At 37.5% G+C, this 18,266-nt stretch overlaps 1 protein-coding gene across 14 annotated transcripts in view; it reads left to right on the forward strand.

Annotated features, from left to right (window-relative positions):
• The window catches only part of grik4 (glutamate receptor, ionotropic, kainate 4), a 371,474-nt gene that overhangs the window by 222,446 nt on the left and 130,762 nt on the right, over nt 1-18,266 (forward strand). For 11 of the 14 annotated variants that reach the window (XR_009266034.1, XR_009266035.1, XM_058744470.1 and 8 more), the window contains one exon: nt 15,671-15,836. Coding sequence is in view for 9 of the 14 variants with exons in the window: in XM_058744470.1 (XP_058600453.1) it covers nt 15,671-15,836 (166 nt within the window). In the remaining 5 variants the exon portion in view is untranslated. Of the gene's footprint in view, nt 1-15,670; nt 15,837-16,162; nt 16,252-16,978; nt 17,401-18,266 lie in introns of those variants that run through there. The other 3 variants (XM_058744478.1, XM_058744476.1, XM_058744477.1) reach the window with 2 other exon arrangements.

Genomic DNA, 18,266 nt, shown 5'->3' on the forward strand with positions numbered 1-18,266 from the left:
TTGCTCCGTCAGACAGTAAAGGGAAACTTTCAAGCACAGAGAACAAAAAGAAAGCTGGATGAAGTAAAATATTTGCATTCAATCACTTGAAACCAACTGCCAGTTCATCCTATCTTAATTCCAGTTGTCCTATGTAAATGCTTTAATGTATTTGTATATGGATTTCTAGCTGACATAATGTCGTCACAAGCCGAGTCGCCAACTCTAAACAGTCTAGCATTGGAGCTGATACTATATTATGTGTGGATTTCCTTCCAGCAGTCGGAGAAATATATTACTATCACACAGGTAATGAATAATGCAGCTTGAAACAAGTTTACTGTGCATACTCGACTGACTAAGCATCACTCCTTAATGTCTTCATAATTCATAATCAGTGGCAACTCGCCTTCCAAAGTGAGCAACGTGCATAAATATTCATAGTCACATCTTATAAATGACTGCTTAGGTCATAGATGAGGCCTTGTATAATGAAAGTTTAAACGTTTACATCAGCTATAATACACCTCGATGAATATTTATAATGCTGACATTTTATTTGTTTTTCAGGAGCTGTTATTTGTCTTTGCAGTAGGTCAGGGTTTGGTTAGCGCTGCGGAGGTTGTTAGCTGCTTTGGGATGATGAAATGGGGGGTCAGATGCTCTCTGTCCTCTGTCTATGAGGAAAGGTCACTGTGCTCCTGTTATTGTATTTTAAAAAATGGTTTGTCTATCTTCAATGGTCTAAAGGGAGGAGGGGTCATTGTGTTTATAGTGGTGTATGTGTCTGAGTGTGTGTGTGTGTGAGAGAGAGAGAGACAGAGAGAGTACAAAACAGGAAGGAGTTTTTAGTTTAGCAAGAAGCCTCTGATTTTTCAGGATGTTTGAAGGGATAATTTCATATTTCAGGTAAACCAGGCTTACAGGGTCTCTGTGACTGATATGTTAAAGTATGGAATAAAAATTCAACCTGCTGCAACAGTTTTGCACAGTTCTGCAAGAAAACCACTTTGCAACCCCAAATGAATCTACGTATCCCCCAAAATCAGAAAGTTAATATTAAATAAAAATAAGAGTATTAAAGATTAAATTATCATTACCTTAATGGATGTACATTTTTTTATTTATTTGTTTGTACGTATGCGTGTATGTATGTATGTATTTATTTATTTACAGTTTGTGATTAAACTAATAGTTTGTAGACTCGCCATAATTCAGTTTTTAACTGTATTATGGTAAAAATTGCAGTAATACAATGATATTTTATTTAAAATAGCAAAAGATAATATATATATATATATATATATATATATATATATATATATATATATATATAAGCAAAAAGTATTATTATTGAATTGTATTTAATTTTTATTATTGCAATTTTATTTATTATTTATCCATAGTTTATTATTATTATTATCATCATCATCTTTATTATTATTATTATTATTATCTTTATTATTATTATTATTATTGTGTGGTTGGGGAATGTACTAAATTGCCGTATCACAATTCAAATTTCATGGTCCTAAAATAGATTTCATATTTTTTGTTAGCAAAATATAACTTATTTCTTTTATTATAATGTAAATTTTATGAAATATAAATTTTATTTAGTAGCAGAATATGAAACAGACATGTTTTTGACAGGTTTTATGAGATTCACCCATTTCTGTGTACAAATTTAATTTACTTCTGTATGCATACAAATGCAGAACATATTAACTTCCCTCAGTGCGTGCATTCATGCTTGTGTGTGTGGGTGTGTTCGTGCTGGTTAGAATGCAGGCATGTTTGTAATATGTGGGAGGTCTATATCGTTCAGATTGTATCATTCGTATTTCTGTAAACAGCTGTTCTGAGACTGACAGTTCGGCCTGAAGATAGAAGTGAATACACGATGAACCTCTACTCGGTTTTTATTTTTTTATTTATTTTTTTTATCACGGGTGCTCAAGATGCTCCTGCACTCATGTAATGCAATGATGGAGTTTCCCATCTGGCCTAGAAAGAAAAGACAAATTTGCTGTGAGGGTCTGGAGTGTGGCTTTTGACTTCTCTCATTATTACTGATAAATGTACGTTCACAGCATACTGTCACTTTCCCTTCTCATACAACTTATTTTATACTACATGAAGTGACAGCTCTTGTAAAAGCAGAACACATAAACAGTCTAAGTGATTTTGTTTTTTGTAAGTCAAGTACAGGAACCTTTTTGGCAAAAAAAGAGTTGTTGTTGACTAGAATATAGGCTGTTTTTTCGGGGACTGTGGAGTTCAGCTAGCAAATTACATTGTTATTCAAGTCAGTCACTTGTGAAAAACATATACTTGTAGGACAAAAAAAGGTGAGCGGAAAAGAGGTTTTCCTCTAATTTCTCATAAATATGAATGGTGTGTTTGTAGTACAGAGGGTGGCAGATGAGAGAGGCAAGAGCCTTTGAGAGCTTCAGGAGCCACTACAGTAGAGCGGCACGGCTGTGCTTAAGGCTGAGGCCTTTGAACCTGAATGACACGCGGGTTCAGGAGAGGAGAGAGATGTGGGAACTAGGTGAGGGAGAAAGGCCAGGCCTGAAACCCAAGAACACAACAGACAGAACCTCCTGTGGAGCCTGAGACCTCTGCTGAATACATTCATACAGAAAATTTGTATTCATGTGTTGATATTCAAATCACAGTTTTGCCCCTTAGGGGCACTCTGTGCCACGGCGGTGATGCTGATTTTTATTCATTATTATTTTTGTACATTTTCATAAATAGGTGTGTTTTGTGCATTTGGAAGTGTGATGCCATGTTGAATATCTAGGATTTCAAAACTAATTTAAACCTCAAAATAAACAAAGGTTTTGTAGTTGAACAAATTTAAAACAAGAATGTTGTGTTATGTGATGATACATAAAATAATGTTTTTGTTTTTTGTTTTTCAAATGAAATGCTACATTACTTAAAAGAATGATTAGTATTTTTACAAATGTAAATCAAATGTTTTGCTGGGTTATTATAGTTAATTAAAACTAACAAAAATAAACGTTACTTGAAATTGATTTAATCTACAAAGGCAACATTTCTCATTTTATTTTAAAGTTGATGAAATAAAATAAATAAAATATATGTAGACATAAAAAAAAATACTAAAAATGACAACAACAACAAAAAAAAAAACCTTAAAAGTAAAATGCAAATGGAAAATCTAAAAATAAAAACTGATTCAAAATATTAATAAAAACTGTAATTGTTACGGAGCTGATGAGACGAGAGGCGTTCGGATCCATTTGCAAGGCTTTTATTCAGGGACGTGGTCACAAAACAAGCAAGGTTCATGCAATGGCAAACAGGTACAGCATAGGCAAGACAAAGAGTAATCCTAGGGCAAGCGTGGGTCTTCGATCGGCGAACAATATCCAACAGGGCAAGGCAGAGAGATAATCCAGGTACACGAGCAATAGTCCAAGCGAGGTGCAAACAGAGTCCGAACGGCAAGGCAAAGGGTTAATCCAGGAAACACGGGCAAGAAGCAAAACACGAGAAAACAGCCAAGGCAAGACTATGACAACTAAGTGGGCTCCGTAGAGTAGCTATCACTACGAGAGTGATATACACTATACAATACTTGGCAGTGTGCAATGGATGATGGGAACTGTAGTCCAGGGAGAAGTGCAACAGTTAGTGTAGTGCAAGAGTCAATATGATGGAAGAGCGATCTCTTGTGGTGAATGAACAGAAGTTCATAGACCGGATTCGTTACAGTAATAGTATCTGAATGATACTAACACTAACATTGTTTTGTAACACATTTTTGTATTTTTGCCAATTTATAAGAAATATTATTATATTACTTGAATGTTTTGTATTTTTACTAATTTAAAGGGGTCATATAATACGATTTCACCTTTTTAACTTTTATTAGTGTGTAATGTAGCTGTGTGTGCATAAACAACATCTGCAAAGTTACGAAGCTCAAAATTCAATGCAAAGGGAGAAATTGTCTTTTACAGAATTAGCATAGCATCGCCTACAGCAAACGGCTGCTAAGGGACTACATGTAACGAAGGGGGCAAGGCCATGCTGCGCTGCTTTAGAGAAGAGGAAGAAAACTAGGAGTGCACGTAAAAATCTATTCATATACTGTATGAATCGCATTTCTGTCTTCTAAAGATTCTAATGGATTCACAAGGTTCAAAATCAATGTTCTAAAGCAGCGGTTCTCAATCCTGTTCCTCCGGGATGCGCATGCGTTGCCATACTGTATTAAAGCTTTAATCTTCATAAAACCGTATATTAAAAGCTAACATATGCAGTAGCATAATAACAGTTTATCTAAAAGTATGAGACAACAACAAACAAAAAACATAGGCCTACCATTAAAAGCAGTGCTTACACAGGTTCTGCGCGATCCTCTTCCCTAATATCCTCTGCGTCTCAGTCGGGCTCAAACTGATAAGCAATATAGACGACGACATGCACTGAGGTGAGAGGCGGGACATTTAGACGTGTACTAGAGGCGGTTTAGCCAATCACAACACACTCGGCGAGTTAACCAATCAGAGCTCATTGCGAATTTGTGAGGGAGGGCCTTCACAGAAACAGGAAATCAACCAGCCGTTTTTATGCTAGCTGAAAAGCAGTGTACAATACAGGTAAAATATGTGAAAAATAATGTGATTTTTTTTTTAAAAACAAAGCATGAACACGTTGCTTTGCACCCCATAAACATAATCAAGCCTTCGAAAAAATCCATTAGACCACCCCTTTAAATCAAACATTGTTTGACAGAATGTTTGTGTATTTTTGTAAATTTAAAACAAATGTTGTTACTTAAAGGGATAGTTCACCCAAAAATGAAAATTCTGTCATTAATTACTCACGGTCATGTTGTTCCAAACCCATAAGACCTTCGTTCATCTTCGGAACACAAATTAAGATATTTTTGATGTATCCCGTGAGTTCTCTGACCCTCCCATAGACAGCAAGGATCCTAACACGATCACGGTCCAGAAGCATAGCAAAGAGATTGGTAAAATAATCCATGTGACATCAGGGGTTCAACTGTAATTTTACAAAGCTACGAAAATACTTTTTGTATGCGAAGGAGACGAATTGGTGAATAAAGTCGTTATTTTCTTTTGCGCACGAAAAGTATTCTCGTAGCTTCGTAAAATTACGGTTGAACCCCTGATGTTTCTGGACCTTGATCGTGTTAGGATCCTTGCTGTCTATGGGAGGGTCAGAGAACTCACGGGATACATCAAAAATATCTTAATTTGTGTTCCGAAGATGAACAAAGGTCTTACGGGTTTAGAACAACATGAGGGTGAGTAATTAATGACAGAATTTTTTTGGGGGGGGTGAACTATCCCTTTAAACTTTTTGTGTATTTTTTTATTTTATTTTATTTATTTATTTATTTTATAAAGTTTATAAGAAATATTATATTATTTTGTATTTTTTGAAAATTCAATCAAATGTTGCTAACTAACAGTCTGTTTTTGTAATTTTATCAGTTCAAAACAAATATCATGTTGTCATGTTACATTACTTGCATAACAAAATGTTTATGTATTAGCACAATTTCAAAACAACAAACATCATATTACGATATGTTATGTTAATTTAACTTTTCAATCAGATTGTTATGCTGCAAGAATGTCTAATGGATAAATACAGTTTTGTAACACTTTAGTTTAGGAACCAATTCTCACTATTAACTAGTTGTTGTTAGCTTATTCTGCATGACTATATTTTAGATATCTTAATCCTACCCCAAACCTAAACTTAACAACTGTCTTACTAGCTATTAACAAACAGCAAATTAGGTGTTTATTAAGGCAAAAGTCATAGTTAATACTTAGTAAATTGTGAAAATTGGTCCCCAAACTAAAGTGTGACCAAAATTTATATTAAAATTAGAAAGATTAGCAAAATAGAAGCATATTCACTTGTGCTTTTAAACTTTTGGCCACCACTGTTTAATCAAATTATGGTGAGCAGTCATCTCAGTCTCTCAGGTTATCACTGATTACATATTAAATTAGGATTACTCCACTTGGTCAAGCATGAATAATGAAGTATAAGCAGCAGCCCACAACAGGGAGACACAGAGGAACGCCGGTGTGAGTTTAAGCCAGCAGACTCAACCTGGAAGCCCTGTTTATTTGTAGCTAGGTGTCTTTTTTTGGCATGCTATTTTGGGCCAGACTTTGTTACAGGCTTTCCAGCGTATGAGAGTGGACCTAGCATGCTGTGTTTGATCCTGAATGCTGTAATTTTGCTAGCTATCAAAGCTTCAGCCCAGCAGAAGTCTTCATTTACAGCAGTCACTCTGCAAGAGCTGATTTTTTTCATCGTCTGTCCGTCCAGCCCTTCCCTCTCTCTCCTTCTCCCTATCCACATGCACATACTGTATCTTCCCATACTTCTCGTGCAGTGTTTTTGGAGAAGCGCCAGTGATGTGATTTGTGCCAGTAACTTGCCATTAACGTGATTTGTGTACCATATTGCAAGTTGCTTGAGTAAGTAAGCATCTGTCGAGAACGTAAATGTATGTAAATGTAAAACAACCGAATCTGTCCTTGCTTCAGGTTGGCTGTGGTTCCTGGCGGACGATTCCAACAGAACGGGGTGAGAGGTCAGTCGTGGTGATTAAGCTATGAAAACTTTACTAGACCGTATAAGGCAGTGAGGCTCTTAATGGTAGAACACTTCAGACCTCATTGGCTTAAATGATGTATAACTACAGCGTGGCTGATCCCTCAGCGTTATGTACTATAAGCGCTAATGTTGTGCTCTATGGACAGATGAGCACTGACGGGAGAACAGGCGATATGTTTGACAGAGCACTCCAGATTTGCTGTCAAATACCCCACTTTCCATCAAAATGGCTCTCATTCTTGTGGCTGTGCTTGGAAATCTGTGAACCTTGAATCTGTGTCTTATGGGCTCTATGACTGTTTTAATATCCAAAGTAATTTGATTCAGCTATTTCATGCTGGTTTAATGCAACGGTCAAGTAAAAATAACTAAAACAAATTAAATCTAACAAAATCAGATCAATTGAAACAAAGTGGCACTATAAACAGGGACAAGTGTACATCAATATTATAATTTCACAGGAAGTAGTGAGAGAAATCTATTTGCCAGTCATTGTGCACAACCTGAGTACTTGAATTATGGCAAAAATTAATGTTGTGAACAAGATTTAAGCCTCTGGCATTTTTATTTAGTTTAATTAATGTCAAGTGTGGTTCCTATGCAGATGTTTGTGGGCATAAAACACATAAGATGTGATCGTTACAACATAATTATCAAGCTCAGGGGTCACATAACAGTTAAGTAGACTTTCAGCATAACCAAATAATGTTTATTTTCGCATTAAAAACAGAAAATTATGACAATTTAGAATTTAAATTAGAATTTAGGTTTTTAGAATGGCAAGTTATATCATTTAAATATGCAATTATATATTTTTATATGAATACACATGAGTATATTTGTGAAAATATGGTCATTTATGTTATATTTATACATTTCACATGTATTTACATACATTCCACATATTACTGTATTTCATAATTCTTAAAATCCCTAATCTTGGTAACAGTTGATGGTAGCCTTTAATTTCCATAGTATGGAAAAAAAAAAATACTATGGAAGACTATGGCTACCAGCAACTGTTTGGTTACCAACATTCTTCAAAATCTATTTTGTGTGTGTGTGTGTGTGTGTGTGTGTGTGTGTTCAACAGAAGAAATAAACTTGGAACAAGTGGAGAGTGAGTAAATGATGACAAATTTCATTTGGGGGCAAATTATCCCTTTAATTAATTTCTACATTTACTAATGCATTTTTTAACTTTTTAAAGTTGTATCTGTTAGAATTAGTTTATTAAGTCTGAACTAACATGAACAAAAAATGCACAACTGTATTTTTATTAACTATCATTAACAAGGGTTAATAAATGCTTGATACCAGTATGTCAAAAATAACTGAAAGTGTTAGTTAGAAAAAGTCTAGCCTCATTTAATCACCACTTGGTTTGATATTTTTATGCAGTGCAATGACATTTAGACATTGTACTATATATATATTTGTCATTTAAAGGAACACTCCACTTTTTTTGGAAATAGGCTCATTCTCCAACTACCCCAGAGTTAATAAGTTGAGTTTTACCGTTTTTGAATCCATTCAGCCGATCTCCGGGTCTGGCGATAGCACTTTTAGCATAGCTTAGCATAGATCATTGAATCCGATTAGACCAGTAGCATCGCGTTCAAAAATGACCAAAGAGTTTCGATATTTGTCCTATTTAAAACTTGACTCTTCTGTAGTTATATCGTGTAGTAAGACCGCGGAAATGAAAAGTTGCGATTTTACGACATGGCGCAGCAGGCGCAGTGATATGCAGCGCCTGAGCAGTCCCCAGCCAGGTAACCAGTTATAATATAGCTGGGGACTACTTTCAGGCGCCGCGCATATCACTGCGCCTGCTGCGGCCATGGTACGGCAGCAAAGTTCCTTGATTATTACGCCGGAATGAGAGTATAGTTCCTAGCCAAATCGGCCTAGAAAATCGCAACTTTTCATTTTCCGCCGGTCTTACTACACGATATAACTACAGAAGAGTCAAGTTTTAAATAGGACAAATATCGAAACTCTTTGGTCATTTTTGAACGCGATGCTACTGGTCTAATCGGATTCAATGATCTATGCTAAGCTATGCTAAAAGTGCTATCGCCAGACCCAGAGATCGGCTGAATGGATTCCAAAACGGTAAAACTCAACTTATTAACTCTGGGGGAGTTGGAGAATGAGCCTATTTCCAAAAAAAGTGGAGTGTTCCTTTAAACTGGGGAAAATAATAACATCCGTAAATTACATTGAGAAATTTAACTATGTAACATTGGTGATTACCTCTAGTTTTGTCTTTTTTTGAGTTGCTTTTCTTTACTCGGTGTGGACATTGTAACTCCCCCAGCTCATAACCAGCTGTGGAAACACACAAGAAGGTTCCAGATTGGCACCAGCAACATGTCGGTGGAAAAGGGCTAAAAAGTCCCTCCAGTACTGTCACGAAGGGGGAGGACGTGACATTTTTAGAAGAGAGGGCCTTGTTGTGAAAGTGGATGATTGTGTCACGGTATGCCCGTATCGCTCTGCTTTCGTCGTGCAAACAAAACACAGGTGCTGCGTCCTCATCCGCCTGATGATAATTAGAGTAGCACAGCTGTCGGCGGCACCTCTGCTCACCTCTCTTTTGCTGTGCAATTGATCTGTCACGCCGAGGGACGCCCGCGCAACTGAATTTACACCAACGAGAATGAGTTCTCTTTATTCCTTACTAAATGGATGTGCGTAGTGGCGCTATGCCACTCAAGACCCCTCCTGGCTTGTGAGAGCCCTTTCAAATTCAATTCATCCTTTTGTATCTAATATGATGGATGTGCAAAAGACACTGGACCAGTTTTCTATTGTCTCTTTGTTCTGTGGTCATCCATGGTGCAGTGCTGTCTTTTTGTGGAGGTGTGAATGGATCAGGTTTTTACGCCCCAGCTGAGCCCATCGGCAGCACAGAGTGGAATTATTCATGGGCTTCATCAACTCTGCAAACAAATCCCTGGGCAGGCATGAACGCGCTCTTAACGAGTCATGCATTTTGTTGTGTGTTATTACAGCACATATCCCTGCTAAATATTTAAGTGTTCACAATGTGCTCTAATTTCTGGAAGCCTGTTTCTGCCTTAGATTAAAAAAGTCAAAAGATACTGTAATTGTGACTACTCACAACTGCAATATAGATATTTCAGCATTGCGACTTTTTCATTGGAATTCTGATTTTTCTTTCTCTCAATTGCAAATTTCTTTCTCTTTTATTTTTTTTTTTTATGCTTTATTTGACCCTTTACAAAGGGCTTGATTGATCTGACCAATCATAACGCCGGATCTGCCATTTTGTCCGACAAACAAATCATACTTACAAATGAAAAATTGTGTGTATTGACGTATTTCCACAGTTAAAATAAAATACCTTCTGATGTTCATTTATATTTTTTTTATGCTTTAAGTAAATCGGTTCATTTGCCGCTTGAACTAAGGCAATACAGTAATCTCTCATGAAACATCAAAGAGCCACAAAACGGTATTTATTGTTTGTTAGTGACAACATTTGAAAACAGAGACTTTTTCATACCAAAAGTAACCTGCTCTGTCTTGCCTGCGTGTTGTCAGTTAAGAGGGCTGCATTGGGTTTGGGCTCCCGTGGGATCCAATGCAAATCTCACGGGAGCGAGCGGTTTTACCTTTGCTGCGGGCGGGAGTGGGCGGTCAGAAAATTTTGCGGGAGACCCGCGGGAAATGGTGAGATTTGGCATGCAATATAAACACATGAAGTTGAGAAGAAAATTAAAGTGGCTGTTTACATGACAAAAGCAAAGCAAGGCAAGTCAGACATCTGGAAACAATTCTCAATTGTTACAGAAAAAAATGGGAAAGAATTAAACTTCGTAAGCCGCTAGTTTTGTTTTAACGGTTAATATTTTATAACGGTAATAAAGAATACCCAATGTTTTTGTCACGTGTGGTGCTTTGGTTTAGCATTACTTCATCTTATTTAAACGCAATCATGTTTAAAGCCTGTTATTCTGGATGTTAACTTATTTAGTTTGAGTATTTGTGTACATTTTTCACAAGCTCTGAGAGAAAGTCCGCGGGAGTGGACACAAACATTGCGGTCGCAGGCGGGAGTGGAACACGCAGGTTGCGGGAGCGGGGGTGTTTCTTTTCAAAGGCTCAATTAGCACTTTATTTAGTGCAGTTGCAACTTTTTCACATAATTGTGACTTTAGAACTCGTATTGCTATTTTATTTCTCATTATTGTGACTTTCTCATTACTGTAGTTTTATAACTCACAGTTGTGACTTTATTACTTACAATTATAGCTATTTCATATTATCAACTTTCTCACAATTACCTGTTTTATTTTTAGGAGGGAACTGGCTTCCATAACTACCCTTGAGCGTCAATGGATTGATTTGTTGTTTTACATGGCGTGCTACACATTTGTCCACAATGGCTGAATGCATGAGTAGAGACCAAGGGAGGCACACACCTGCGGATTCCATCTGTTAGGTGATATTTGAAATTCACCAAAGATGACTTGTCCAATTCACCTCCATTCACTACAGCTTCACCTTTCCACCTGCACCACCGCTGGTAGTCATGGTGCAGTTTAAAAGGCGACCCACAGCTTTAAAACGTTCTAGTCTTTTACAGGATTTCTATGTTCTTCGGAACCAGCAGTGATGCTTGTAAAACAGTGATCGTAGAAAGTGTTTTTTTTTTTTTTTTCGAGCAGGCTGATCAATGAGATTGTGGTCAATGCTCAGCTTTCTCTCAAGGCCTTGGTGGCCTTTTCTTCTCTTTGCTCCCTACACCAGGGACTCTCAGCGCTCACATAGCCTCCAAAACATGATTACTCCACTTAGTGCTTGAGTGTGTGTTTTTCCCCAAGCAGCTGACTTCCCATGGTCCATTGCACCACATTAGAGAGGTGTGCGATGTCACGATCATTCACAATACCCTTCCAGCCACTCTGCCATCCCCATATGGCCGATCTCCATGTCTTTAATGGCACTGCTTTCTGCCTGCATCCGCCCCCACCAACCTGTGAGGCAACCTAGCATGGCTTTGTCACTCGCTACCATTCTTGAGTGTGACAACGGACAAATATGGCCGACTTTACAGTACAACAGTATGTCCAGCTGTATCAGTTGACACTGTGGCCCTGGTAAAAGTTCTGTGATCTTTTATTAAAGATGATTTTGTTCCTCTGGCACGTAAGGGAACAGATGTAAGATCTCATTATACTTTACCATGCCATATGGCATGAAATCCCCCAGGGTTCCCTCCTGAGACCGTCCACCCTTATGGATGTGATTTTGTTGAGAGCCACAGGTAGAAAGCTGGATGACCATATGCAGTAAAACCAGGCCTAACTTTAATACTGAATGGTAAAAAAGGTGGGAGTTTTACACTGCAGAGTTTCTTTCGGCACAGCATCACAACAATCTGCACAATTTCATGGTTAAGTGAGAAAACCCTACATGTGCCAAATGACTTCACAAATGGCGCTTTGTAAAAGCCATGCATTTCCCTATGAGGTTTAAATTGATTATTTAAATAAGCCAAGGGACGTTTTAAGTAACGCTCATGATGTCGCAACAGATTTTGTTATTCAGAGTTGCATATTTTAGTCTGGCAGTTGCACAGTAATGTCCTTTCCTTATTGTAGTTTAAAACCCTATTAAGATGACTTTGCAAAAATGATTGTGTACTTTAAATAAAACATTTTGGCAGTGCACATTTAGATAAAGACTAACAAAGAGCTCAATTTGCTCAAAGAGTGCGTACAAGAATAATAATTCAATCAACTGAATTGTCGAAACAGTTACAATATAATTCAGATATTTATTGCAAAACCATCCAATTGTACTGTTCTACATTAGAAATGTCCAAAATGCAGCATCTGTTAAGTGCCTCAATATTCATTTATACCAGGTCAACATGTTCCCGCTGGTTTAAATGAAATGTTCAGCACATGTACTTATATTGCAGTGTTGCATGGCTGTTTGCCTGACTTCAGTGAGCTGCTTTTGGCCCCTCATTAAAAGCCTGTCAGCAGTGCATCTGTAGGCCTGACAGCCACTCTGTCAACCCGCAGGAGCAGACAGCACACGGACAGACAAATATTACCCTCATACACAACTCTCCCTCTGGCCCACAATTCCAATGTTGCAGCCCAGATTGGCTCCACCGGGGCAAAGAGTTTCTATTTACGCCCTGGAAATGATGCTGATACATATGCAGTGTGCTGTAACCACATGGAAAATGGCTTTCAAACCTCTTTCACTGTTATGCTCCATTTCCTGTTCATACAACATGGATATTTACTATGTATGTTTGAGCGCGCAATGACACATTAGATTCTGACATCTGCCTGATGTAAGGGATAGTTCACGCAAAAATGAAAATACTGTCATTATTTACTCGCTCTCATGTTGTTCCAAACCTTTATGACTTTGTTTTCAATGGAAAAAGAAGGAGGGTTTAGACGAATGGGACTTTTTTCCATGCAGTTACCATGAACAGGGAGTATAGCTTTCCAGCTTAATGATGCATAAAACATGACACAATAAAAGTGGTCCATACAACATGCACTATATTCCACGTCATAAGATAGCTTATGAACGTACCAAAATTAAAAAGGGATAGTTTACCCAAAAACGAAAATTGTCATCATTTGCTCACCCCTTGCAGGGCTCCAGACTGTGACTAAAACGGTCGTATTTGCGACCAAAAATATTAATTTGCGAGTGAAGTTTTTATATGTTATGACTTTTTCCTGATTTTTTTGCGATCACATCTTTTGTTATGTTCACAAATTAAACTTAAAATTAAAAGACGATGCGCATCAAGGTTTTAGTGGAAAAAAGTTTCAGTCCTCGTCTCTGCTGCACAGCAGCGCTGACATACACAGTCTGCTAAATGCAGCTCAGTTGTGCAGCGCGAGAGAGATCGAAATGATGGAGACGTGCGAGTAAAAGTGCAGAAAACCGTGTCTGCATATTAATATTTTTACTCTACCTGTTGTCTACATGATTCAACTCCTCCTATAAAATTGCGTTTTACTAATGAAGACAAACAGACTGTATGTGTGAAACATATGACAACATTTATAGGATGCATTGAGAAGGAGCCCAAACTACACTCAGTGGCAAAGTCATGCTTATGGTCCATGATATTGGTACAGATTCTGTGTAATGAACAATTCTTTGTGACTGTATATTTCAAGTTGGAAAAGACATTTAGTTTAAGTCCACTTTAAGTGAACATTAGTTCCCAGATCGACCTGATCATCTATTCTACAAGATGGATTAAAATGCTGATAAAGTCAAGAAAAGATGAGACATACACACAGGACAGTATGATTTAAATGTTAAAATGTAGGGGGAAAAAAATAAAAAATTATAAAGTAAAACACTTTTATTCAGTGGCACCTAAAAAAAACTAAACAATTTGGTGCCCAAGTTTTTTTCTTATAGGAGCCAATATGAATAACTTTATTCATATGGATTTACAAAGAAAAATGTTAATTTGTGTTTTCCAAGATATTGAAGATCCTGACACCCAGGGTTGCTCCCTATGGCTTATTTATGAGAGTTCCTGAGAGACGTATTGAATTTTCTTAAGGATTTCAAAATTTTATTTTTTGTCAAACTTGTTTCTGAAGTTGATATTCAGTCACTCAAGCTAATACTAAATACTTATTTACAATGCTTATCCATAAATGTTCATAATAATGATGACTGGTTCCTCAAAGTAAACCCAACTTAACTTTTTCCTTACCTCCCACTCTGACTATTAAGACCCTTGACATTACATCTTAATGTCCACTGGAGTCAGTCCACATGTGTTCTGTATAAAATGGCAGCTCATTAAATCTCTGTGAGTTCATTTCACTGCCCAGGATTGTTACCCAGGAGCTCCACTTGAAGCTCCGTTTGAAGCATTAATTAGTTCAAATCTCATGCTGGAAAATCTAGAAAAATCTAAAGGTGCTTTTTCTTGTTCATATAAGTGCTGTTTGTCTTTCCTTGCTGAGCTGTATGTGTCACTCTGTTGAATTACCTCTGAATAACAAGCGCTTATGCACACAGGAGGAAGTCCAACTGTAGCCGCTATTTACAAGTTAGCACAGGGACTTTGGACAGATGGGATGTTGTCTGGAAGCCGGCGTGGGGAATAGAAAAAAGCATCTTCTCTGAGAAAGAGAAAGAACTGTTCTAGGAAGGTCGGAGGCTTGTACATGTCTCTTCGCTGCAGCAAGCCCATTACCAGCCTCTCTCCGAACCCTCCATCTCCAAGAATCCCAGTTGTCCCCCGAGTGTTGGAGAGCCCACGTGCCCCATCCATCCACACTGGCGGAGACTCCATTACGCCCTGATGGAAAGCGATGGAAAACCAATTGGGGATACAGGGCCGTGCAAGTACGATGCATGGTCACACGGCCCATCGCAGACAGGCAATCTGCTGTGATGAAGAGGCCCTTTACACAGCCCGCCTGCGTCCTCTAGGATCCCCTTCAAGCCCCAATGAGCCCAGCACCCACTTTTCCCAAACCCGACACACCCGCACATCAGCACACAGCAAATCAGACAGCAGCCAATGCTGAGGTCTCCATGGATAACGAGACGTTTTGCGTTGTGTGCTATCTCTGTTCAAAGACTGTTCGAAGATGTCAAAGGTCACTGCACATGACCTCTGTCTGAATAAATATCTCACTGGCCTTTACACAGTGAGAAATTCTGCCTCTGTCATCGCTGAGGTTAAAAAAAAATCCGTTTTTATTTCATCTAATGCTGCTGAGTTTTTATTGTTCATTTACATGCCTTCAGAGAGGACCTTTTGAAATTATTCAAATTAGTTTTTATTAGTTTTAGGCGTAAAATGGATCTAATTAGTCTGATGAGAATGCAGTGATTCTGTTGCACAGCCACTCTTGAGACCCGCATCACAGCGCAGTAAACAAAACGCCCTCCTGCAATGTTCTTTCATTCAATTTACCTGCGGTAGCAGCCTAACAAGAGGGGTCCTACAGGGCTCAATTTCTCTGTCCTGTTCTGTGTCCCTGTGCAGGTGCCGTATGTGAAGGTGGCTCCGGAGGACATACTGAAGGTGCAGTTTCCTCGCTTTACCACGCTGGACCTCAGGCCCACTAATACAGACATCAGCATGGCTGTAGCTGGACTGCTAACGTTCTTCAACAGCAGCACGTCATGTCTCATATGTGCTCAGGCCGATTGTGAGTATCACAGGGTTTCTATTTGTATTGTTTGTGTGTGTGTGTGTGTGTATATGTATATATGTATATATATGTATATATGTATATATGTGTGTATATATATATATGTATATATGTATATGTATATATGTGTGTGTATATATATATATATATATATATATATATATATATATATATATATATATATATATGTATATATGTATATGTATATATATATATATATATATATATATATATATATATATATATAGTATATAAACTCCACAGAGTAGATATACCTTTTAATTTAGGCCTTTCAGTGTGTATTTGACAGTAGTTTTTCTCAGAAGAAACAGGGAAAAGCTCATGAAGCGACTCTCAGAGCAGCTCTGGAGATGAAATAAATGTGGACTATCATCATGTCTTGAGACGACAGGTGCTGAAAACCCACGCCATTCATGTACACAGAGAAAGTTATTAGCGACATGCACTTATTAACTGTTTATTGCGTTTGTTTCCGCTATGTAATCGGCTGACAAAATTATCCATATCAAGTAAAAATGTCCAGAGCGTATCACTGTTACAAACAAAAATGTTATTGCCATCGCGATATGATATTGTTTATCACTCAGCCCTTACCACAGCTCTTTATATATATCAAAGATGTAAGGGACTTCAACAATTCTGAAATAAACAACTAAATAAATACATTTTATATTACTCTTTCTCGCCCACCATGGTTGGCGACCCCAGCATTAGAGGCAAAAAAAAAAAGTGCAATAATTACATGTTCTGCTGGACTCTTTCTTAATTGGCACATACTGTATAGAATTGCCTGCATCTGTCTAGCAGCAGATGTCCTGTCATATAGATTGTTCCAGCTGCTTTCTGACATATGCATTCTCTACAAAGAGAACACAGAGTTACATAGTGGTGCATGCACTTTCTGCACTGTCTTTGCCACTGTATGCTTTTGTGCATGTTCACATGCTCCATTACCTTCTGCTGATTATTTAGCAATAACAACTGCTTAATAAACCTCACATATGCACACTTTTTTGATGATGATGTTGATTTAATTTCATAGTGTTTGACTGTACTGCATTGTTGGATTATTTCAAATGTGTTGTTCATTCTGTTTCTTGTCCATCTGTGTCCTTCAGGCATTCATCATTTGTGCTGTCCCATTCATTCACCACCAAACACCCACCCTGCCGCTAATGTCAGCGCACTCTGCTGAAACAGAGATGTCCATGGAAATGAATGGCTGAAGTTTAAATCAAATCCGCTGTAGTCAAAGAAAAGACAGCTGACGGATGACCCTTCGCAAAGTCTCCTTATTAGACACACACTGAGTTCAGCTTGGCAGAGGATTAAAGTTTAGTATTCTGAATTCACATCTCGGTGCGAGGATGCCGCAAATTACCCAGAGAATCCAAACAAAGTCACATTGCCCCTTCAGACAGTGGCTACCTTTCTCCGTAATCAGCTTAAGGCCTTCAAGTGGAACAGCTATAATTCCCACTAAGACGTCAGAGCGGGGTGTAGAGAGATGGCAAACTACCAGTACAGACTTGAGAACAGGGTCAGGACTGAACCAAACCAATACGAAATTTCATATTGAAAAAAATGACCTTATATTATATGTGGGCCAAATTCAGGATTTAAATATTTGATCCCTTTCGTGAGTTGGTATTTGATTTAATTGGCTACACCTAAAGGATGTGGAATTGGAAATTGATTTTACTGAACTTCAATTTGCAATTTGACAAAACGTGAATAATTGTATCAGATATTAGATATTATTTTTGTATGATTAGAGATATTTTTAAGTTCAGGACTTTCAAAACAGATTTAAAATTTTCCCATACAGTACCACAGAAATGTCATTTATTAAATATAATGAAATATTCACTGCCATTCAAAAGTTTGGGGTCAGTAAGATTTTTTTTATGTTTTTAAAACATTTTTTAAGTTTAAGTTTTAAAATGTAATTTATTCCTGTGATAGCAAAGCTGAATTTTCAGCATCATTAGTCTTCATGATCCTTCAGAAATCATTCTAATATGCTGATTTGGTGCTTAAAAACATTTCTTATTATAATCAGTGTTGTGCTACTAAATATTTTGTTATTTTTGTTATTAATATTTTGATGAAAAGAAAGATCAAAAGAAAAGTATTTATTTGATAGATAATCACAATCATTTGTAGCATTTTAATTCTGTTTGGTTTAAATTTCAACATCCTGTTTAGGAATTTAATTATAGTTTAAATGGTGTTCTCAATTCTGCTCTGAATGATGCACAACACTGGTGCTCAGATGAACAAACTCTCGAGAGACTGACTTTGGGGGATTGGTATGCCATTGTGATTATATCTACAATAGCAATATTTGAGGTTCATCTCAGTTCTGAGTCCTTAAAAGAACCCGCTGTTTTGCTCATTCTACCA

This window comes from Onychostoma macrolepis, chromosome 15 (genome assembly GCF_012432095.1).
Source record: "Onychostoma macrolepis isolate SWU-2019 chromosome 15, ASM1243209v1, whole genome shotgun sequence".
In the NCBI taxonomy this organism is placed as follows: domain Eukaryota; kingdom Metazoa; phylum Chordata; class Actinopteri; order Cypriniformes; family Cyprinidae; genus Onychostoma; species Onychostoma macrolepis.